The sequence below is a fragment of the Clinocottus analis genome, unplaced genomic scaffold (genome assembly GCF_023055335.1).
Source record: "Clinocottus analis isolate CAN_PGR_092001 unplaced genomic scaffold, fCliAna1.0.p SCAF_15, whole genome shotgun sequence".
NCBI lineage: Eukaryota > Metazoa > Chordata > Actinopteri > Perciformes > Cottidae > Clinocottus > Clinocottus analis.
Window position 1 is genome coordinate 9,924,273 of NW_027175876.1, and position 20,307 is coordinate 9,944,579.

Here is a 20,307-nt window from a genome sequence, read left to right on the forward strand (position 1 = left end):
AACTCCACACATCACAGGCGTGCGAAGTGATTGACAAGTTGGTGAGCTGTAACATTATAATATGCTGGTGTTTCCAACAGTGAAGGAGTGAACAGCTAAGTGGCCTTCACAGTAGATACGTACAGTCTGGGATAAAGTGGAGGGCAAAACTTTACTTTTCATTTTTTCCAGAATAAAACTGGACAAGTTGATATAAAATATAAACTCACATAATACAATATAATGAACATATTAACCATAATTGTTCTGTTTGGATGATTACTGACTATGCTATCTCTGTCATTAATCATCAACCTTTGCATCGACATTAAAAATCTACTTCAGCTCGTTTCACGTTTCACTTTATGAACTTTTTTTGGAAACTTCAAAGATAAGTTTAATAACAATATACCCAAACGGATACTTTAAGACTCTGTATGCACCTTTGTCTGTACTTTCATGACTGCTCGTGCTCCAGTTTGGCCCCTGACTGTGGTGAGTTGTGCAGGGCAGCAGGAGGAGCCACTGAACAGTTGTGTAACTAACTGGACACAACTCCACCGACACTTCTGTCCAACTCTTCACTTATGTCGTCTATTCACTGCTTTTCAACTCTTTTCTTTTGCCTTCTATTTGTTCGTGGTAGCCAAAGCTGTGCTGATGCAACAGTTCATTTTCTTTGTGTTTAAAGCTTTTATTTCCAAAGGTTCTGCAGAACACTGATGTACAGTAGCTTTAAGCCCCCTTTGCGGATTTATTGGTTTAGAACATGCCTCATGCTCAAACCGTTTCACAGTTGGTTTGTTTTCAGCTGTGGAAAGTTCACTTACAATACTGCTTAAAGGCTCAGCGTAAAAAGTAATCTGATTACACAAATTCAGGATTGCCATAAAAAAAGCCCAGGGATGTGAAGTTCCAAAACATTTTACATGATTATGCTATCATATTCTTTTACTCCATTACATTTCAAAGGCAAATGTTGTAAATTAAATCCATTTCACATTTATTTGACTGACATAGTTAGGGTAATAGTAACTTTGAAGAATAATATTGGACATACAAAACATTTTGGATCAGGTGATAAAAACTATATCCGACAAATTATTAAATTGGCAGATTTAAGATAAACAGTCTCAACCAACTAAAACACAAAAATGCACACACTTTATTGCATCAGAAATAATAATTATATGATATCATAACAATAACTCCTTTGTTAAGGTTTGTACAGGAGTAAAAGTATGGGGCGTTTTATGTAATTGAGTATTTACAAATGTGGTATGATACATTTGAAGAAAAAAAAGCATCTATGTATATATATATGTATGTATCATGTATCTTAATGTTGTTATGTTCACTATGAAACTTAGTATTAAAGTATCTATCTATCTATCTATCTATCTATCTATCTATCTATCTATCTATGTGGAGAACTGAGAGCAAGAGCGGAAAGAGAGAGAGAGAGAGAGAGAGAGAGAGAGAGAGAGAGAGAGAGAGAGAGAGAGAGAGAGAGAGAGAGAGAGAGAGAGAGAGTTTGGGTCAACTTCTGTGAAACTTTCCTCTGACAGTAAACGCAACACAGAGCTGCGCGACAGGACTCCGCAGCGCGCGCGCTACGACATCAAACCTCGAGACAGGACGACATGAAGCGACTCCGGCTCGTGCTTCTGACCGCGTTGCTATGGCAATGCAGCTATGCCCAGCAGAGAGGTGAGTCCTCACGAGAACTGATTGACGTTGATCGATTGGACTCGGGATCAATACGCCAATACTCGTCACCGCGAGAGTAATTTAGCGCTAAGCTCGGGGTCACGCCCACGGGGCCGCTGCTCATTCCCCTTAATAAGCTAATTAGTCACAGGCTAACTCCACGTTTGAGCTAGCTGAGGCGGAAAGTGTCACGTCTGACCACGAAGGACACTGTTACACGTCCTCACCAAAAACACGCAAACTCTTTGTTGTTGGGTTTCTTTACTGTTGTTTATTGTTGACAGAAAATGGCAAATTATATGGATAACCCCTTCAATGACACACCGTGTTGACCCCAATTAAAACAAACCCACAAGAGCGAACACACGGAAAGAGAGACAGATGCTTGTAAGCGGACCGTTGTTCGTGACGTGCATGTGACCAGAGGACTTTGAGAAAGAGTGTAAATCATCAGCGGCCAGACGTGTTGGTTGGTTTTGTTTGTTATTTTCAGACTCATAAATCAAGTCAATGTGTTAGACCTTGATATAGCTCAAGTATGTACGAACACAACACAGATATGTGTCATCTGGATTGCCCTTTACATAGTTCATCATTGTGCTCCAGATGTCATCTGGTCTCCAATGTTGTGTCCACCTCCAGATGGACTTGATTTCAACTTTTCACACAGTTCCAGTCACTCATAATATAGACTGTACACTTTTTACTGCACTACAATGGGGATTTACTGGCAGGAAAGTGATGAGAACAGCGTTTTCAAAGAGAATTTTATGCATGCTATTGAATAGGTAATGTGTCTCTGTTTCCAAAATCAACATGATTTAGAAGATTCAGTTTGTAAAAGAAGAAAGAAAGTTATATATTCTCACCTGTTGGAATTTGTGCAATTTGGCCAGGGGTCACTTTCCAAATGAGACAAAGCTCAGATTGTCATTTGATATTTCATTTTGAAAGTAAATGTAGTGTTTCTATTGGTGTTCTACTGGTCAGGCTGGCCTCACTATATTCCTCTAAGGAAGCTGACAATCAATCACAACATGACTTGAATGTCGTTCACCCAAATTCCCCCAAAGAGTACACATTTCTTTTCTGTTTCTGTTTTTTTTCTTGAAATCTTTCTTAAGATCCAGGCACACAGATGCGTTCAAAGTGTTGAGCATTGCATTGAAAAATGCAGTACTTATTTACAGTGTCTGTGCTTCTCTGGACAATCGTGATATGTGGAACTATTTTCTAATGTTGTTCACCTTGTGTTCTGTGGACTATTCAGAGGAACAGAGATGCTGTCTCTGGACAAATACCATCAATTTAGAATGTATAAAATACTATGTTCAATGTTTTGAAACACCATAAACTAAATTTAGTTCATATCCACTTCGTGGCTGTGGAGGCAGAAATCTCTCAAAACCCAGACAAATACAACCACATCCATCTGCGTGCCTGGATGCCCTCAGGGTTAAGTGAGAAAATATTCTGTGTTTGTCATTTAGGTGAACCGACCTTTTAAAAGATCAAATGAAGTCATGAAATGCACTTGAGAGGAGCTGCTGCTCTTTCACTTGGTGTATTTGTGAGGCTGTGAGAGATTAATTATGTGCTTTTTGTGGGTTAGGGCCGTGACATAGTCAACAATGAAAAATGAGCAACAATGCCCTCAGCGGAGACGGGGATTGACAGCTCGGACAAAATCAATATAGCATGGTGCACGATAAGACTCAAAATATTCATGCGAAAAAACGGATTCCTTTTGTTAGTCAAATTGTCCCACTTATTACAATAATTCTGGAGAATACATGAAGATGGTTGGTAAGCTGTTTGAATACACGAGTGTGTGCAGTGTTGGTTCACAGGTGTGTTTGTAAAGTGAGGGGTTTTGGCGTTGGTGACTGTGGCTCGAAAGATGAGACAAATTTAGTGTTCGCCATGCTTTTCCTCCTTATCCTCTTCAAAACATCTCAGGCTACTGTTTAACCCAGGAGGGCTTTAGACCTCCTGCAGAGTGGAGGAGTAGAGGGGGTAGGCTGCCATCAGGATGTGTGTTTCTAGTATACTCTTTTTGTGCGTGTGTGTGTGTGTGTGTGTGTGTGTGTGTGTGTGTGTGTGTATGAGAGAGAGAAAGTGAGTGGAAGAGGGCGGGAGAGGCCATCTGCATTAGGAGCCTCATTACCGGGCGTGTCAGCCAGGCGTGCTCTCTATCAGCGACAGAGCTCAGAGAGACGGCAGGAGATAATCGGAAAGAGAAGAGGAGGAGGGGGTAGAGGGCTGAAATGGAGAGGAGAGAGGAAGGAGGGTGTGTTGAAAAGGTATTAGGCGTCGCAGGAGACATCAATGTTAGAGAAAGGATGGGTGAAGCAGGTAGATGGAAGGTCCAGAAGGCACGAGAGAGGGAGGAAGAGGAGGTTGAAGCAACAGGATAGAGTAGTCAGGAATACACAAACAACAGGACGTTGAGTGGAAATGGAAGCTGTTGAAAGTGTTACCTCAGAATTAAAAAGGATTTTTATATGCTGTCTTTGAGGAGATGGATAACGCAACACTTTTGTTGGAAGCAACTTTGCAGGAAAGTTGGGCAAAGAGATTGTCTTTGTTGCAGAGTTATTGCTTGGTCGATCAACGGGGGGAAAAAATTCATAATTTTGATTATTTTTTATTACATTTTTGATACTTGAATTAACGTTTCATTGCTTTGACTGCTGAAATGGGACTTGAACACAACATTTCCTCCAGTTTTTTTTTAGTTTACATGAGAGATATTCTGTATTCTCGTTTTGTCTGTGTTCTTCTCCCCGGTTTTGAAGTTGGCAGGGCTTAGTTAGAAAAATATGATGATGCACACAAAATAATTATCCCAGCCTCTTCCACACAGTGAGCCATACATCTGTTTTTATTATTATCAGCACCGACCTGTTAATAAGAGCCAATCTGCACGATCCAACCTGCAAAAATAATCAACCACCAAATCGCAAACCACTGGCGCCAACTATATCGATAAGAGATTGCAATATGCCAAGATTTTGTGCCCGGATATTTCTACAATTCTGAGAAGTTGCCAGAAAAGTTGACTTGTTGAAGTTATGTGTGTATTAATGTGAATGTTACCAGCCTCATTTGCATGAATTGATACGAAGTAAACTCACTAGAGACACTTGTGTGGAATTAATCCAGACAACGATTGTAAACAAACTGAGATATGTGACTTATTCATAATATCACTATCCTGCAGAAACCTTATACCGCATCTTCAAAAAAGCAAAAAATTCAGGAAAATTGATTGATTTCTTTCTTGATGTTTATCAGACTTTGGCATACTCAAAGGTAAAGCCTAATCCTGTGAAATAGGTTGTTTTTGCGAGGATCTAAGATGAAAATGTAAAAAAAATGTTAATTTGTAGATAAAAGGTCTACAGATGTGTTTATACGTTTATGGTAATGCAGATTCAACCAAGCCAGGCTGAATGTAATGTGAAGTCACCAGAGGTATCCCAGTGAATGTGATGTGAACCCAGAGTAGGTTTTCCTGCCCATCAGAGAAATCAACATTTTTATGGAGTAAATTCATCCCGATGTCATAATATTTCTAAAATATGTTGATCTCAGTCTGCTATGTTAATGTGAAAGCAGCCGAGCTTAGCTAAATGGATTTAGAGGAATACACCAGAGGGAAAGCGCTCTAAAGTTTTCTGGCTGGAACCCAAAATCAGTGGAAAGGGAATGAGGGAAGGAGCGAAGGAAGGACAGGAGAAAATAAATTTGGAAAATTAAAAGGATGCACACAAGTTTAGTCGAGTTGGCTCTGTGCTGTAAAAATGAGTTAGCACTATGAAACAAAATTATATGTAGTATGTTAAAACACGTAGATGAATTCAGATTATGGATAGACAAGTGGTGAGTGGTTGAATAAATACAGAGAAACATTACACACAAATTTGTTACTCCCACAGTCCCGATCAGGACATATAAGTGGTGAAATAAGTATTCAGATCCTTTACTCAATTGAAAAAAAGGAATACCAGAAAGCATAAATATAATGTGAATCAAAATCTGAATCAGAAACTTTTTAATGCCAAGTAATGGTTAGATATTGTCTCGGGGATGTAAGTGTCTGAGTCTGTGGGGGTCCCTGTTCTTGTGCTGTGAGGTCTTGGTCCTGATGGACCGCAGCCTCCTGCTAGAGAGAAGGACTCAAAGGGTTTGTGTCCAGGGTGAGAGCAGTTGGTTCTTTCTTGCCCAACTCATTGTCCTGGAGGTGAACAAGTCTTGGAGGGAAGGCAGATAGCAGCCAATCACCTTCTCAGCAGAGCGGATGATGCGCTGAAATCTGTCCTTGTCCTCGGCAGTGGCTGCAGTGTACCAGACGCTTGAGGAGGAGCAGAGGATGGACTCAATGATGGCAGTGTAGAAGTGCACCATCATGGTCTTTGGCAGGCTGAACTTCTTCCGCTGCCTCAGGAAGTATATCCTCTGCTGAGCCTTCCTGGTGATGGAGCTTGGGGGTGGAGCCCAGGAAGCTGATGGACTCCACAGCATTGATGAGGGAGTCACACAGGGTGGTGGTGGCGGCGGGTGGGGCTACGTTCTTGCGGAAATCAACGACCATCTTCACTGTCTTTAGAGTGCTGAGCTCCAAGTTGTTCAGTCTGCACCAGGTCACCAGATGGTTAGTCTCCCACCTGCAGGCGGACTTAAAGTCAGTTAAATACAGGAATTAAAAATCCTGCATTTAAAATGTAGGAGGAAAATGTTCATAAGCAAAAGTACTTGCTGTGCATTACGAGAATATATTAAGCTATGCATTAATGTGTACGCAGCAGTTTAAGTTGCAGTTGGTAGAATAGAGCTTTAATTTATATAACTGTTGGGTAGATTAACCTATAGCAGTGCATCGTTGCTGAATGTTCCTCATAGTTTTGGTACATAATAACTTGAGATGCAAAGTAAACAGCAACTAAGGTTGTTAAGTTAATGCAGTGGAATGAAGTAGCATGACATGGAACTACTAAAGTAAAGGACCTCAAAATTTGTAAGTTTCTGAAATTCCACCTTAACGCTTTTTCTGCTGATCATGTGTAAAAGTGTGAAAATGTTCAGTATAGTGTCTCGATCACAATAAAAAACAATATGACATTATGTTATGTCACGTGTCTGCTGATAACATCACCAACAAACACCCCAAATCAATATGATCTGCCTGTTGGCTGCACCTTTTAAGGTCATTGAGTTCTCATGTCTGAGTCTATATGTAAAAGAAAAGGGAACTATAGCATAGCGAGTACCTGTTGGGTTTTAGCTTGTGACACATCTTCGATTGATTGAATTTCTCGTCCTCCCTCAGGCCTCCCACCAGAAATGGGTCTTTCTTGTTTAGTTTTTTTTTTTAACTCAACACACTAAACCTGGGCACTTGGTGTACGTGTATTTCTGCTTGAACTAAGTGTCATTTTATTTTGGCAGATTTGAAATGAGAGATTAGTCTCATTACAGCACTCGTATGTTTGAGTATGTTCGTAGCGTTCTGTCAGGCCGTGTTTGTAAAGTTGTCATCAGCTTCAAGGCAGCCAGGATTTAATCGATGACATTGTGCCAAAGACACAGATCATATGAACACCAACAGGTGTCTATGTCTGTGTGTGTGTGTGTGTGTGTGTGTGTGTGTGTGTGTGTGTCTGTGTGTGTGTGTGTGTGTCTGTGTGTCTGTACTTTAGAGGAATTTTCTGGGAGCTAAAATTAGCCAGGTGCTAAGTTGGAACGGTGCTGTATCCTTCCTGTCAATAAAAAAGACACAAAGCTGGAGCAGAAAAAATGAGAGTGGGATTCGGTGGCACTGACGTTGACATTTCAAATCTTAGTCGGGTTGTTTTTTTCTCAACACTTGTCACGGTACGGGGCAGAAGTAGGTCAGGACGTTGGCTTGCAGCAAAGTGATACCTGCTAATTTAAAACAATGAATAAAGTCTGCACTAACAATATACTTTATTCACTTTACGATAGAGCTAAATCACATTACATTTGAGACATTAGTACAAGTGCTGTGAACAAATCGATCACTCATTATCCGGATGATTGTCAGAGTACATTTTACATGCATTTCTTTAGTTTTGGTGGCTAAAAGTCTGCTTGATTACTTCATGGCACAACACACAAAAAGGATGCTGCCCTTTCCAGGCAGAAGTGGCACAAAAGCTTTCAGAGGTTCTTAGAATGGCACTTTGTGGAAGAGAGAAGAGTGGATGAGAAAATGTCTTGACGTGTTTTTCCATTTTAGTGAAAGGGTGAAGCAAACCCGTGTTGGGGAATGGGACAAGTTCAATGACGCCTGTATCTTTACTGCAAAAAGAAAAAGGGGTTCATTATCTCCATTTTGAATACACAAATGGTGACCGGATGAGGATAATTGACATTGACCATAGTGGTGGCACTAATGGTAATTAAAGCTCTGCATCCTATTTGAGAATAGTGGATGTTCACAAAGGTTATGTTCTGTGACACGGTTGAATGTTTCATAGAGCCATGTTTATCCTAATGCATGTGTGATGAGACTCAACACATTCGGTTCAGTTTGTTTTGGTTTGATTACTTGCATGCATCATTGTTTGCATATTTGTTAGTGTGTTATTACAGTAGTGTGTTCATATTTGACTTGTGCTTTTCCCTGTGGGGCTTCGCAGCCTCCTACAAAGCATATCTTGCACTGAACAAAATCTGAGTCTGTGCATGTGTGTGTGTATGTGTCTGTGTGTGTCTGTGTGTGTGTGTACACCCATGTGTGTAAGTGTTTCCTCGCTGTTTTGTTGTCAGTACAGCATTGATAATGCTGAGGAGAAAATCAATAGTTAATTCTACCAGGGACACAATAGCTGCTCTGCCCAGCTCCACTCTACTGTGGGCTTAGACACAGAAAGCATGAGTTGATGAATTGGTAAGTGTGTGTGTGAGCGTGTGAGTTCATACAGGGTGTACATGTGTGTTCTTGTACAAGCTACCGCTACCAGGCTGTTTACTGTGGCGCCTAAAAACATAAGCAAAACTGTGAAATGGATTCGTAGGAAAGGACATAAAAATTGTACGCCGTTGGATGACAAACTTTGTTTTGTGGCTGGAGGACAACTCCTAGCTTCATTTTCAATATTCCCTTATTTCCATAAAGAATATATTTGAAAATACATTTTGTAAATCAATTCAAATAAAATATTTGTAAAATATCAGTGCTCTATGTTGAAAAGTAAATAAAGAATGTAGATCCAAGTTAGTATCTTGTGAAGTCATGCCACATGTACTCCCAACTTGTAGGTTTCGGCGAGGCACTTCATGAGCAGACATGACAATTACAATGAGCAATCTTCACGCTGAAGCAGCAGTCTGGTGCAGTTTGATGTTTTCATCCGGCTGCTGCTGTGTAGGTAAATTGCTTTCCAGCAGCATTTCACTTTTAGCCTAGCGGCTAGCTTGAATAGTGAAGAGCAAAATGTAGGTTACTCCTTGATATTTTTATTGCAAAATCCATATTGATTGTCATTAATCCTCGCAATTAAAACTTACTTTGCTGAAAACCTCTACAAAAATATTTCTTTTTTCCCCAATCGATTATTATTTTCCATTGTCGATTTATTCATCTTGTCTTAATCACGAATCATCAGAAAGAGAAACAAGGTGACGTTTTGGTCAACAGACTAATTGATATATTGACAATTCATTTTGTGGAACAAGTAGACTAATAAGATATTTCACACCATATCAAACATATTTATCCCCACAAACAAAGGCAGCTCGTGTTTGAAGTGTTTCATTGAGACTTTTTGAAGAGGCTGTACTGTGGAAAGCACATCAAGTAAAACAGACAGCGTTCAAATGTAATTTTTATGAATGCATGTGTTTGATGGATGGATAGATAAATGTGAGTGTGTGTTCGCTATGGGATTTGACACCATGACCTTTTGGTTAAAACACTGCACGCCTGACATCCAGATGTACAGCTGCTAAAACAGAGGCTATTGACCCTCACACACACACACACACACACACACACACACACACACACACACACACACACACACACACACACACACACACACACACACAAACACACACACATGTCTGCAGCTGCAACGGCTTTAGAATGACCTCTGTTTCTTCATCTTTCTTGTTCTGTCTTTCTCTCCCCTCTGTCTCGCTCTCTGATCTTTCTTGATGCTTATATTTTCCCAAGGAGCTTCCTGTGGTAACACATGGTGTCAATAATGAGCCCCCCTACAAGCACACAAACACACACACACACACACGCACACACACACACACGCAGAACTTTCCCCTCCTCCGCTACTCATAATCCTTCATCCCCTCTCGCCTACTTTCTTTCCCCTTTGCTCTTTCTCGCCGTCTCCTTTCATTCCTTGGCCTCCTGATTGTCCTCTTCTTTACCCGTTTCTCTCCTTTTTTTGATATTCTTTCGGTATCGCTTTAATTTTTTTCCCTCTTCCCTCTTTCACTCCTTTTGCAGGTATTCTTTTGAGTACTTGCAAAAGCCTGGGACAGCACTAATGTAGCACCAATGTTAGATATTGAATCAGAAAACAACATTTGTCGTTGTGTATACCAGATATGCAGATTGTTTAAAAAGTAGGAACAAAATTCCTTTAAAAAAATCAATAGCAAATCTGGCAAAGGTTTTATTTTTGCCTGAAGATGGACTTCTTGTGAATCCCTCCATTCTGTGCTTTGTTGTTTCTCCATTTCACATCCTTCCCCCTCTTCTGTGTGCCTCCCTGTTCCCCCCTCATCTCCTCCTCCACCTCCTCGCCGCTATCTATCATTCATCCTATGTCGGAGTGCCGCTGACAACCTCCGCTGCCATAGCTGAGCTCAGTGTCTGGCTTCAGTTTGTTTGTCTTGCTACTCCTTCACCGTTGGTTTCTGGAGGTCTTATTGTTCTTTTCCAGCTCGAATCACTTCAGTTCAAAACCTCTGTTTATCCACAGCGAGCACACCGAGAGCAAGCTGTCTTTTACAGGAGAAATCTGTCTGACACAGGCAGTTCAAAGAAAGCCATAAAGCAAGACAGATGCCTCCCAGCTCTGTTTTAGAATGTTTTAGTTTGTTGGTATTGGTTTGTGTGTAGGCTTTCTTCTGAGTTAAACTTTGGGAACTAGTTCTCAGTTTGTTGATTTTGTTCCGCAGCTGTTTTGCCTCTGAGCCCTCGTAATGTTTTTTTTGTAGGTCGTTTAACTGCAACTTGGGAACACAGCAACATAGTTTATATGAACAGAGATGAGCTGCTTTTGGATGACGCATGTTGTAATGGGGTTCATCGTCACTATTGTAGGTTTAGATGAACAGGGGTTGAGTCAGAAGAACTGTGGGAAGGATGCGATTTTCAATTAGAGTATAAGCATAAATGTGATAGGTTCAGGCGTTGCGTCTCAAAATCAGAAAATAGATTTTGACGCTGCTGACTTGTGTCTTGGATTAAATACTGATAATTAGGATTCTTCCCTTTACAGTTCTTATTGGGAAATCTCACCAATTCAAACCAATGCAGTGACCGATGTCAACGGGGACGTCATACCAGAAAATTCTTATATGTGTTGCTCTCTTATTGTTGCTTGATTTAGAGAACCTGTTGGTTTATTATTAATTGTGCTTGTTCTTGGTTTGGTTTGGTTACTTTATTAGTACCCATAGGTAGACTTGGTATGTTGTGAATCCCTTTTTCAGACGCAAAATTCAATCAATTACAACCTTATTTCTTTAAAGTGTTAAGCCAACACAATACTGCCGACACATATGGCCTACACATGTCAATGTGATTATATTTACGTTTGTACTCAATCCTTGATTCTTAGGCTTTGTTGTGGCTTCACAAGAGTCCTTACTCCCAAAGCAAATGTTCAAAACTCTGTCCCCAAAACGACAATAGCAAATCCACAAAGCTTTCCCACCAACATCAAAATGCTTTGTCGATCATTTTTCAAAAGATTTGTACACTTCTGGTTTGTGTCGGCAAGTCTGCCGTGGCCCTCTGTGGTCAAAATGTCTGCGCTGAGGCATCTTGTTAAACTGCTGCTTCTCTAAGGTCGCGTATAGATGGATACCGGCTGGTTAAAGTGGAAATGACCAATTACCTCACCCACGACATCCTTGTTCAACACATGGTCACAACATGGTTTTCACAACGTGTGTGTGTGTCTGTATGTAAGAAATATAGAAAGACTTTGCGAGAGAAGCCTTTGAATGTTTGTTGCTGCATGTGTTGTTCACTTTGTGTGTATCCTGCTGTGGGGACTTTGTGTCATGATCTTCACTATTAAAGCAACCTCTAACCACCCACATTCATGAACTTTGACCTCATGTTATCATGAGCCCATTCTGGTGTGTGGTCCTCATCAGCGCACAACGACATGATGAATTTATATATATATATATATATATATATATATATATATATATATATATATATATATATATATATATATATATATATATGTGTGTTATCTGCAAGTGCCTTCATCATTTCAGGTGTGATTGTAAAAATTAATTAATATTATTTGTTATATTACTTGATTCAGATTACGAAGCTTCTTTATAAATTTATGCGCAACTCAACCCGCATAACTTGATTAGTTGATGCCGTTAATTGCAATGCGGGAAAAAAATGTACCTTCGCCAAATCATTTTCGCGTATTCGCATATTGTTTGGAAGTATTCATAACAAAAACAACAGGTTTAAAGAGAAAAAAAATATATTGACGCGACATCTGTGACCTGTATGTACTTAAATTAAAACCACCAAGACAAAGATATGTTGATTGGGGAAATTTGTTCACTGAACATTGACTAGAAGACAGCCACATAGTCCAAGACTGCCAACTCTGAGTCACCCTCCAGTGATCCACTCCCAGTTGAAGAGACAGGGATGCCTCTCTGACGCATCAAAATCTGAATTAAAATCAAAGTCTCCATCAGTGCGTCCAGCGAATGGGTTGAGGATTTAATCCCCACTTGTTTGTGTTTGTGTGCGACGCTGCACATTTGATAACACAAGACAATTTTACCGCATATAATCGAACTGACCTCCTCTCAGCCCCATCCACCTCTCTCTCTCTCTCTCTCTCTCTCTCTCTCTCTCTCTCTCTCTATCATTATCCTCCTCTTACACCGACAATCTAATGTGTTTACACGTGGATTGCACTTTTATCCAGCCGTGGACATTTTATCACAGTAGCACTCCTCCTGCGAGCATCAAAGCTTGCACGCGGCAAGTTCTTTTCTGTATCTATGCCTGTTCGCTATACAAGACTAATTGCCATTGCTGCAACATATTTTTTACATATTATTTATGTTTTTTTGTCATTTTTTTTTCTGTCCAGATGTTCAGAGGAAGGCTTTTCCTGTCTTAGTCTAGTTTCAGGTTTGTGATGAAAGTTTTATATGTGACTGAGGGGCTGATGAATTAATGAATGAAAGTCTAGAACCTCCGAACCCAACCACTGCCGTTTCTGTCTTTACGGACGGATCTGAATGCAGTGCACACATACTCTTTGCTACACACACACACACACACACACACACACACACACACACACACACACACACACACACACACGCACGCACGCACGCACGCACACACATGCACACACATGCACACACAGAAAGAGGCAGCAAACAGAAAGGCCATTATTTTGGGGCTGAATGTTTATGTGATTGCGCTGATAAAGCATCAGAGGAATAAGAGTCTATTAGACTGGCCTGGTTAGCTATGGATTTAACATTTATACACACCTATGTGTATGTGTGTGTAGGTGTGTGACAAAGAGAGTGAAAGCACAAGCAGGCAAATGTAGAGTGAAGGAGGAAGAAAGAGGTATGTGTTGTGTATACATTTTTGCTTTTCCATTATTCCAGTGCTTTTCTCATCAATATAGTGTGTGTGTGTGTATGTGTGTGTTTGTGTGTGTGCGTGTGGGTGTGTGTGTGTGTGTGTGTGTGTGTGTATGTGTGTTTGTGTGTGCAGAGAGAGAGGGCATATTCTGTATGTAATTTCACATTTCTATTATATTTTTGTATTTCCATTATTCTGGTCCAAGGCAAACCCACAGAGGGCCTAATGCAGAGCAAATGTTCACATCTGACACAAGATGAAATATGTGAAAAGTGTAGTGTGTGTATGTGTGTAGATGGGGTCTACAGAGTTTATGCAGCACGGCAATAATAGACTGGTGACACCCGGGAATTTTGGGCACTGGTCTGCGATTGGACACGGCTGGTTTGGAGTGAATTATACCACAACTAGACGGGTTCCCATATGGGAACATATGGGGACTATGTTCCCATAGTCTAAAGGTACCCGTTAAGTTTGGAACAGGAAATTGAGTCAGCGGCCATGATGCAACATGCATTGTTGTGGACACGTGCAGCCGCTTTCCCAGTAAGTCTCGTTGTTGTATTGTAAGCCTGGCAACTTGCCGTGCCTGTGATAATTAGTATGAAGCAGTGATGTTACAGCTGTGAACCTGGCAGGGTACTGTGTGTACAGTACAGGCTGTTTGATGGTGAATAAAGGTTTGCTCGCCACCTGCTGATTAAAGTGGAGGGCGTTCACAAGAAGTTAGACGCCTTTGACTCAGGGAGAATCGAGAGTTGGGCTGAGATTGATGTGATGTGGACAAGCTATTATTGTTTTCGTGAGAAGTCTCTCTTCCGGGTTTTGCCATACAAAACAAAAATGGCGTACATTTAAAAAACTTTTTTTTTTCACTGTTTAACTGAAAGCATTAATTGGTCAAAATTTTATAGTTGGTTAATTAATGGTTAAACTTTTATTTATTCAGAACTTCCTGACCAGTACTAATGATTAGTGTGGGAGTATGAGACGGTGAATGTGTGAAAGATGTTGGACAACACAATGCTCCGTTGCTGAATCTGACCTTTGACCTCCCTCCCTGTTTAAAGGGGATTGTATGAATCATTGAAGTATCAAAGTATTAGTGTTTCCTTTAAGAAGAGCAAAATGCTCCTTTCTGTCAACAGAATAGGCATCATATTTGTAAAAACGAAAAAAAGAAAATTCTTGTCTATCAAACCATGTATATTTCACTTTTTAATATCTGTGAGACTGATACATTATGTGTCTTCTGCTGACCTCGTTTGGCCCCGCTGAGAAAAGCAGACCTAAGCATTCAGCCAAGCCCAAGGCTTGTTCTGGCAGTGGGTGGGAGGTGGGTGGTCTGTCAGCACATTTATTCCTACAGGAGCCCACTGCTCTGTGCGAGCAACTCAACCAGCTCGTTGTCCTCCGCCTGCTTGGACCCTGTTAACAAAGGCTTGTTTTTTGAAACAACAATAATGATACTTATTTATTCATTTTCCAAACAGTGGAATATCCCGTTGTATCCTATGTATTATTCAGATTGTAATTTTCAATCTTTGATCAGTTATCCCATGAAGCTACTTTCAGTCAAATGTAAGGTCTTCCTTCCACACTGGCAATGCAACGTGCATTCCTGAGTCACCAGAGGCCTCACCGTTTTGTACTGATGGTCCGTAAAGCCAAATAGTAAGAAATCATTTCATGATAAAAAACAATCTCTGTCCAGTTGTCATCCAGGGGACAGGACACACAAACACACATAGCGATGTCGACAAAAGGCTTTATGTCATGGGCATGTTGGCTAAACCAGCGGTGACCTCTGTAGCGCATTCTGACGCCACTGTTCCTCCATATAGTAACTGTATGTGTAAAAAATGTGTATAGTTCTGTTAGCAAGGTTATTTGACCAGATCTGCTATTCATGCATGTATTCATGCCTACATTGCACAACATATCGCCTCTACAATGAAGCTTCACAAACCTTTTCCTGTCTACTTGTCAACACTAGTACCCAGAGCTTCTGAAAATCTGCATCTACTACATATCTACATCTACTACATCTACTAAACTACTAACTAAAATCCAAATAGTTGAATATTTGCGTTCCACCCTCGTCATAAGTCAGTCTGGAAATCACATTGAACAAACTTTTTAGTTTTTTTGTGAAACCATGGTGGAGCTAATTTCCAGGTGGCCTACATAAAATTATTGGCAGGCGGGTGCATAACCAACAGCTGAATAAAACAGGGTCTGCACTCTATAAGCATCCAGGGAAATATAGAAAAGTATCAAATTAAATGCAAGTAGATTAATAAAGGGAAAGGGGATACAAAAAAAGATCTGAACACTTAACATTTAACTGCTGGAGATCCTTGACCAACACAACGAGCATCCAGTATCTGGGAGATGGGATGGGGTTCTTTAATCGCTCTCCAAAGTTCATGCACACTCGCTAACTAGGAATGAGCTCTGTGTTGATAAATCTGCCGCTGCATTGCTGTTTTCAAAAGGTGTCACTGTAATGGACATATGCCGTGACATGTGCTTAGGTACAGCCTGATGCATGTGTGTTAGATACGGACAGACTGCTTTAGGGGTATTCGTTACAACCATGATGAAAATGTGACTGCTGATGAATTACACACAAACTCATTTATTAACACTTACTTACTTTCTCTGTCGATGTGCGGGCTAGGGTGAGGTTTCCCCTGACTCTATTCTAATCTAATCTATTCCACCGTATCTGTGCTTTATTGTAATGCTATTGGACACCTATCCAGTTTCCAGACGTTTGCTTTGCTTTCCATGATGGAAAAATGGTTCATGATGCGATGCAAAAACAAAGCGCAAGATGGTTTTTTGGGTCTTTTTTGAGATCACAAACCTGTGTCCAAGCGGAAAAAAACAGGCTAGCTATGCTTTCTGATGTGATTTCCATAGTGATTCAGAGCAGAGCAGAGAGCTCTGGCCAGGAGATTTTTTTCTCATGACCATTTTCTCTCGTCCTTCTCTGCCGGTGTGTGTGTGTGTGTGTGTGTGTGTGTGTGTGTGTGTGTGTGTGTGTGTGTGTGGGGGGGTTGTATTTGCTGAGGCAGCAGGTCTGTGTACCGGTGGCTCGCTCACACTCCTGGCTTGTGATGCATGGAGGAATCAGAGCTCCAATAATGAGTGGAATCAGCCTTTAACATGGTAATGTGTCATTGAGGGGCTATCCATTTAGCTAACGACTTGCTTCCTTTTGAAACCTATTAGCAGTAATGGTAAATAGCAGCTCCCCTTTCAACTCACACTGATATATTCGCTTTCTCTCCTCCTTGTCTCTAATATCTTTTAATCTTCTCCTTCCTTTTTAAGTAATTCCTTCTCTTTGTCATTCCTCTGTTTCATTCCCTCCTTTCTCTCTGTCTTGTAAACTAACAATTAATATCATTATCAATTTTCGCGATTAAACGTCTAAGATATATCCAAAAAGAGTCATTAATACATGTCTAGTTTATCTCCACTTGTTTTGCTTTTTTTCCCTTAACTATCTTCTCTTCCACATTTGGATGAACTCTGGTATTTATTCTCTTCTCTCTTTAACGTGTCTTCCTCTCCATCCTTTACATTATCATCTCACCCCTTTTCTTATTCACATGCTATTCTCAATCTTTTGACTTTCTTTTCTGTTTTCTCTACCTTCAACCTTTCCTCTCCTCCCCTCTCCTGCCCATAGGGGCTCATTCATAACATGTACCCATTACCCACCAGGCTATTAGGTTTGCTAACAGTGAGATCCATTGGGTGAAAATCAATGTCTATCCAGGGAGCCGTTTGTCTGTAGCGCCACTGTAATGAATGCTATATACTTCAACACACACAGCTCTCTGGATCTCTTTTCTCTCTCCCCCCTCTCTCTCTCTCTCTCTCTCACACACACACACACACACACACACACACACACACACACACACACACACACACACACACACATACACACACACACCCAGGTGCAGACTGAGCGTTGGTGTAACGGATAGTGAACCCACACATTTGAACTTTAGTGAGATCAAACACATGAGTGAGCATTGGAGTCAATGCAGTGCTGTGTTCACTCATCCACACTTTTCCTCTCTTTGCCAACTACTTCTTCTTATCGCTGTCACATAGTTTTACCTCCTGCTTTTCAATGCTCTTATCTTCCATGTGAACACACTCACTGAAACAGGCAAGACTGTCTCAATTTGTGTCCGAAAAAAAAAGCTGAATGCTATAATAAAATGTGATCCCTAATATCATCCAGCATTAAAGATAATAGAAAGCAGTGTAGGCACACACACAGTCACACACGCACATGCACACGCACATGCACACACACGCACACTGTAATGGATTCTATATTGTCAAACACACATTTCAGCTCCGCTCAATCTAACCTGAACATTTCGTGTGCCAAACCAGTTAGCGGTAGCCTGAGGGCAGCTAATAGGCGATGTGTAGTCATCAGTGCTGGTCAAAAACCACAAGTCAGCAACCTGTAGATCAGCTATGTCAAAATCCATCGCCATCATTTAATGCTGTGTGTGAGAACCCCCTAACTCCACTTGAGCTCATCTCTATTTCAGCCATTTCCTTCTGAATTACATTTCCTTTTTTTTACGTGTATGTTTCTTAAGATAGGTAAATATAGGTTTTGCAATATACACTGTGTACAAAATGGTGCTATAGCTGACCCATCCAACATAAACCTTTTTTCACTGCAGGCATTGTATTGCTGTGTTGCAATCAGTCATGTTATTAGTTTCACCTGTGCTTCTCTTGCAAGGACGTGTTAAAATGTCCAAATAACAATTCAAAGCAAAACAGATAACAGGAAACTTTCTGTATATGATCCTCTGCCATTAGGAGACTGTAGCTGACCGTGACCTCTGATCTCCCAGGAGAGGGCAGTCCGGTCGGTAATCTGCTTTTAGAAATCAATATGGTTTCATCTTGTTACGAGACATTTATGTGACCAAGACATTCTGTGCAGAGAGACAATTCCTGTGTCCCTTTCATTGGAGCATTTGTAAGGGAATGGAAGTTTGAATTGAAATAAGCAAAACACCCTTTTGATTAATTTAACAAAAAATGAATACAATTATTTAAAGCAGTAACATATTAAAAGAGGCTTTGATGATTGAATGTGCCCTCAAAAATCTAGTTTTTACAAATGGCATTACACATTTTTGGAATTTGTGGAAATTATGCCTTGATTAAACATCTATTTCTCAAACATTCTTTTTCTCAGTAAATTCATATACACATCCTGTCAGCCAACCAGGTCTAAACATCTGTTTTGTATTTTCGTTGACCTGTAACGATGTTATCAATGTCGACTTTCAAACTGTTGGATGCGTCTGCTGTCAGCAGACAAAGAAACTGTTATAACTAATCTTACGGTCTTAAGCAACACTGCCAACTACGTCTATGCAAAGTAACAAACAGAAAGAGTGACGGCACAAGTCTAGCTTCCATCTTCCTCTGTGACGGCTACCTCTCTTCAGTACTGTGAAGAAGTCGTTCCCCAGAGGAAACAACTGACATTCACCATGTGTGTGTGTGTGTACAGTGAATATTACTCATGACAACTGGCTGTTCCTTTTGTACATACTTTGTTGATTGGCCCCCATGGACCCGCCCACTCAACTGTTTAGCCAATAACGCGCCGTTTCCTGTCTCTTTCTGTGCATAAATCAACTGAATGGAAAAAAAGTGGGGCGGAGAGGTGAAAGGCTCGGAGACGAGGAACCATCAGGAAAATGAGAAGCGACTAGAAAAAGTAGGAGAATAAGAAAGGTGCACAGGCGGAGACAAACAATATTAACGCGGTAGCCTGCGTGTCCTGTTTCAATCTCCTTGGTAACCGCTTCTTCCTGGAAGCTCATACGCGTCCATCTGGATTTCCAATTACCCAAAATCCCTCGTGACCCTACCAGCGGAAATACAAATACAGAGCAAACTCAAGAAAGGAGGGCCTGCACACTCCAATATACAAATACATTAACACATGTACAAAATGCATTTCCATAAACACACAAGTCCTACACACATAGCAAGGCCTCTAGTCATCACACAGTCACACTCTCCGTCCTGTTTCTCTCCCCAATGTATCCTCTCAATTTAAAATGTTGTTTTACTCATAACCTTATTAAACAGTTGTGAAAATAATCTCTAAATAGGCACGGGACAATATGAAGTTGTCATGTCTGAATTGTCAATATTATGTAATTCTCAATATTATCCCGATAACCATTAAAGTAAGCAACAAAATCACATTACATTGAGTTATAAAACAAGTATTTTATTGCATCACAAGAAGAGCACATATATTTCTTTTATTGAATAAAACAATTAAACTATGTTACATAAAGTTATCATAATTCGTAAAGTCCCCTTGCATTGATCTTGGATGAATTAATAAGAAAGATAGCGACATTAATCTGGTTCTTTCTTACATGGTAAGTCCTCTATGTTTCTTTAAATCAGGCTGTATTTTTCACTTCTCCACCATGATTCATAGCTTTAATACAAATTCTTCCCAATCAAGTTATTGTGAATGTCTTGTATGGAAATCCGCAAACTTAATCGACTATTTAAAAAGATTTTCGAGGAAAACTATTCCCTTACTCACTTGTATGTATATATGTATCCTAACAGTACATTTATAGTTTACTGTCATGGACTCATGGATTACAGATGCATTCAAACGTTACCATCCCCAACCTTAAAAGGCATTT

The 20,307-nt window shown here is 40.4% G+C and overlaps 1 protein-coding gene across 2 annotated transcripts in view; it reads left to right on the forward strand.

Moving 5' to 3' along the window:
- Positions 1 to 1,617: 1,617 nt before the first annotated feature.
- lama2 (laminin, alpha 2) overlaps positions 1,618 to 20,307 on the forward strand; it is a 165,875-nt gene continuing 147,185 nt past the window's right edge. For both annotated transcript variants that reach the window (XM_068577698.1, XM_068577700.1), the window contains exon 1: positions 1,618 to 1,689. In XM_068577698.1, coding sequence (XP_068433799.1) covers positions 1,623 to 1,689 — 67 coding nt within the window. In that variant the 5' untranslated portion in view covers positions 1,618 to 1,622. The remainder of the gene's footprint in view (positions 1,690 to 20,307) is intronic.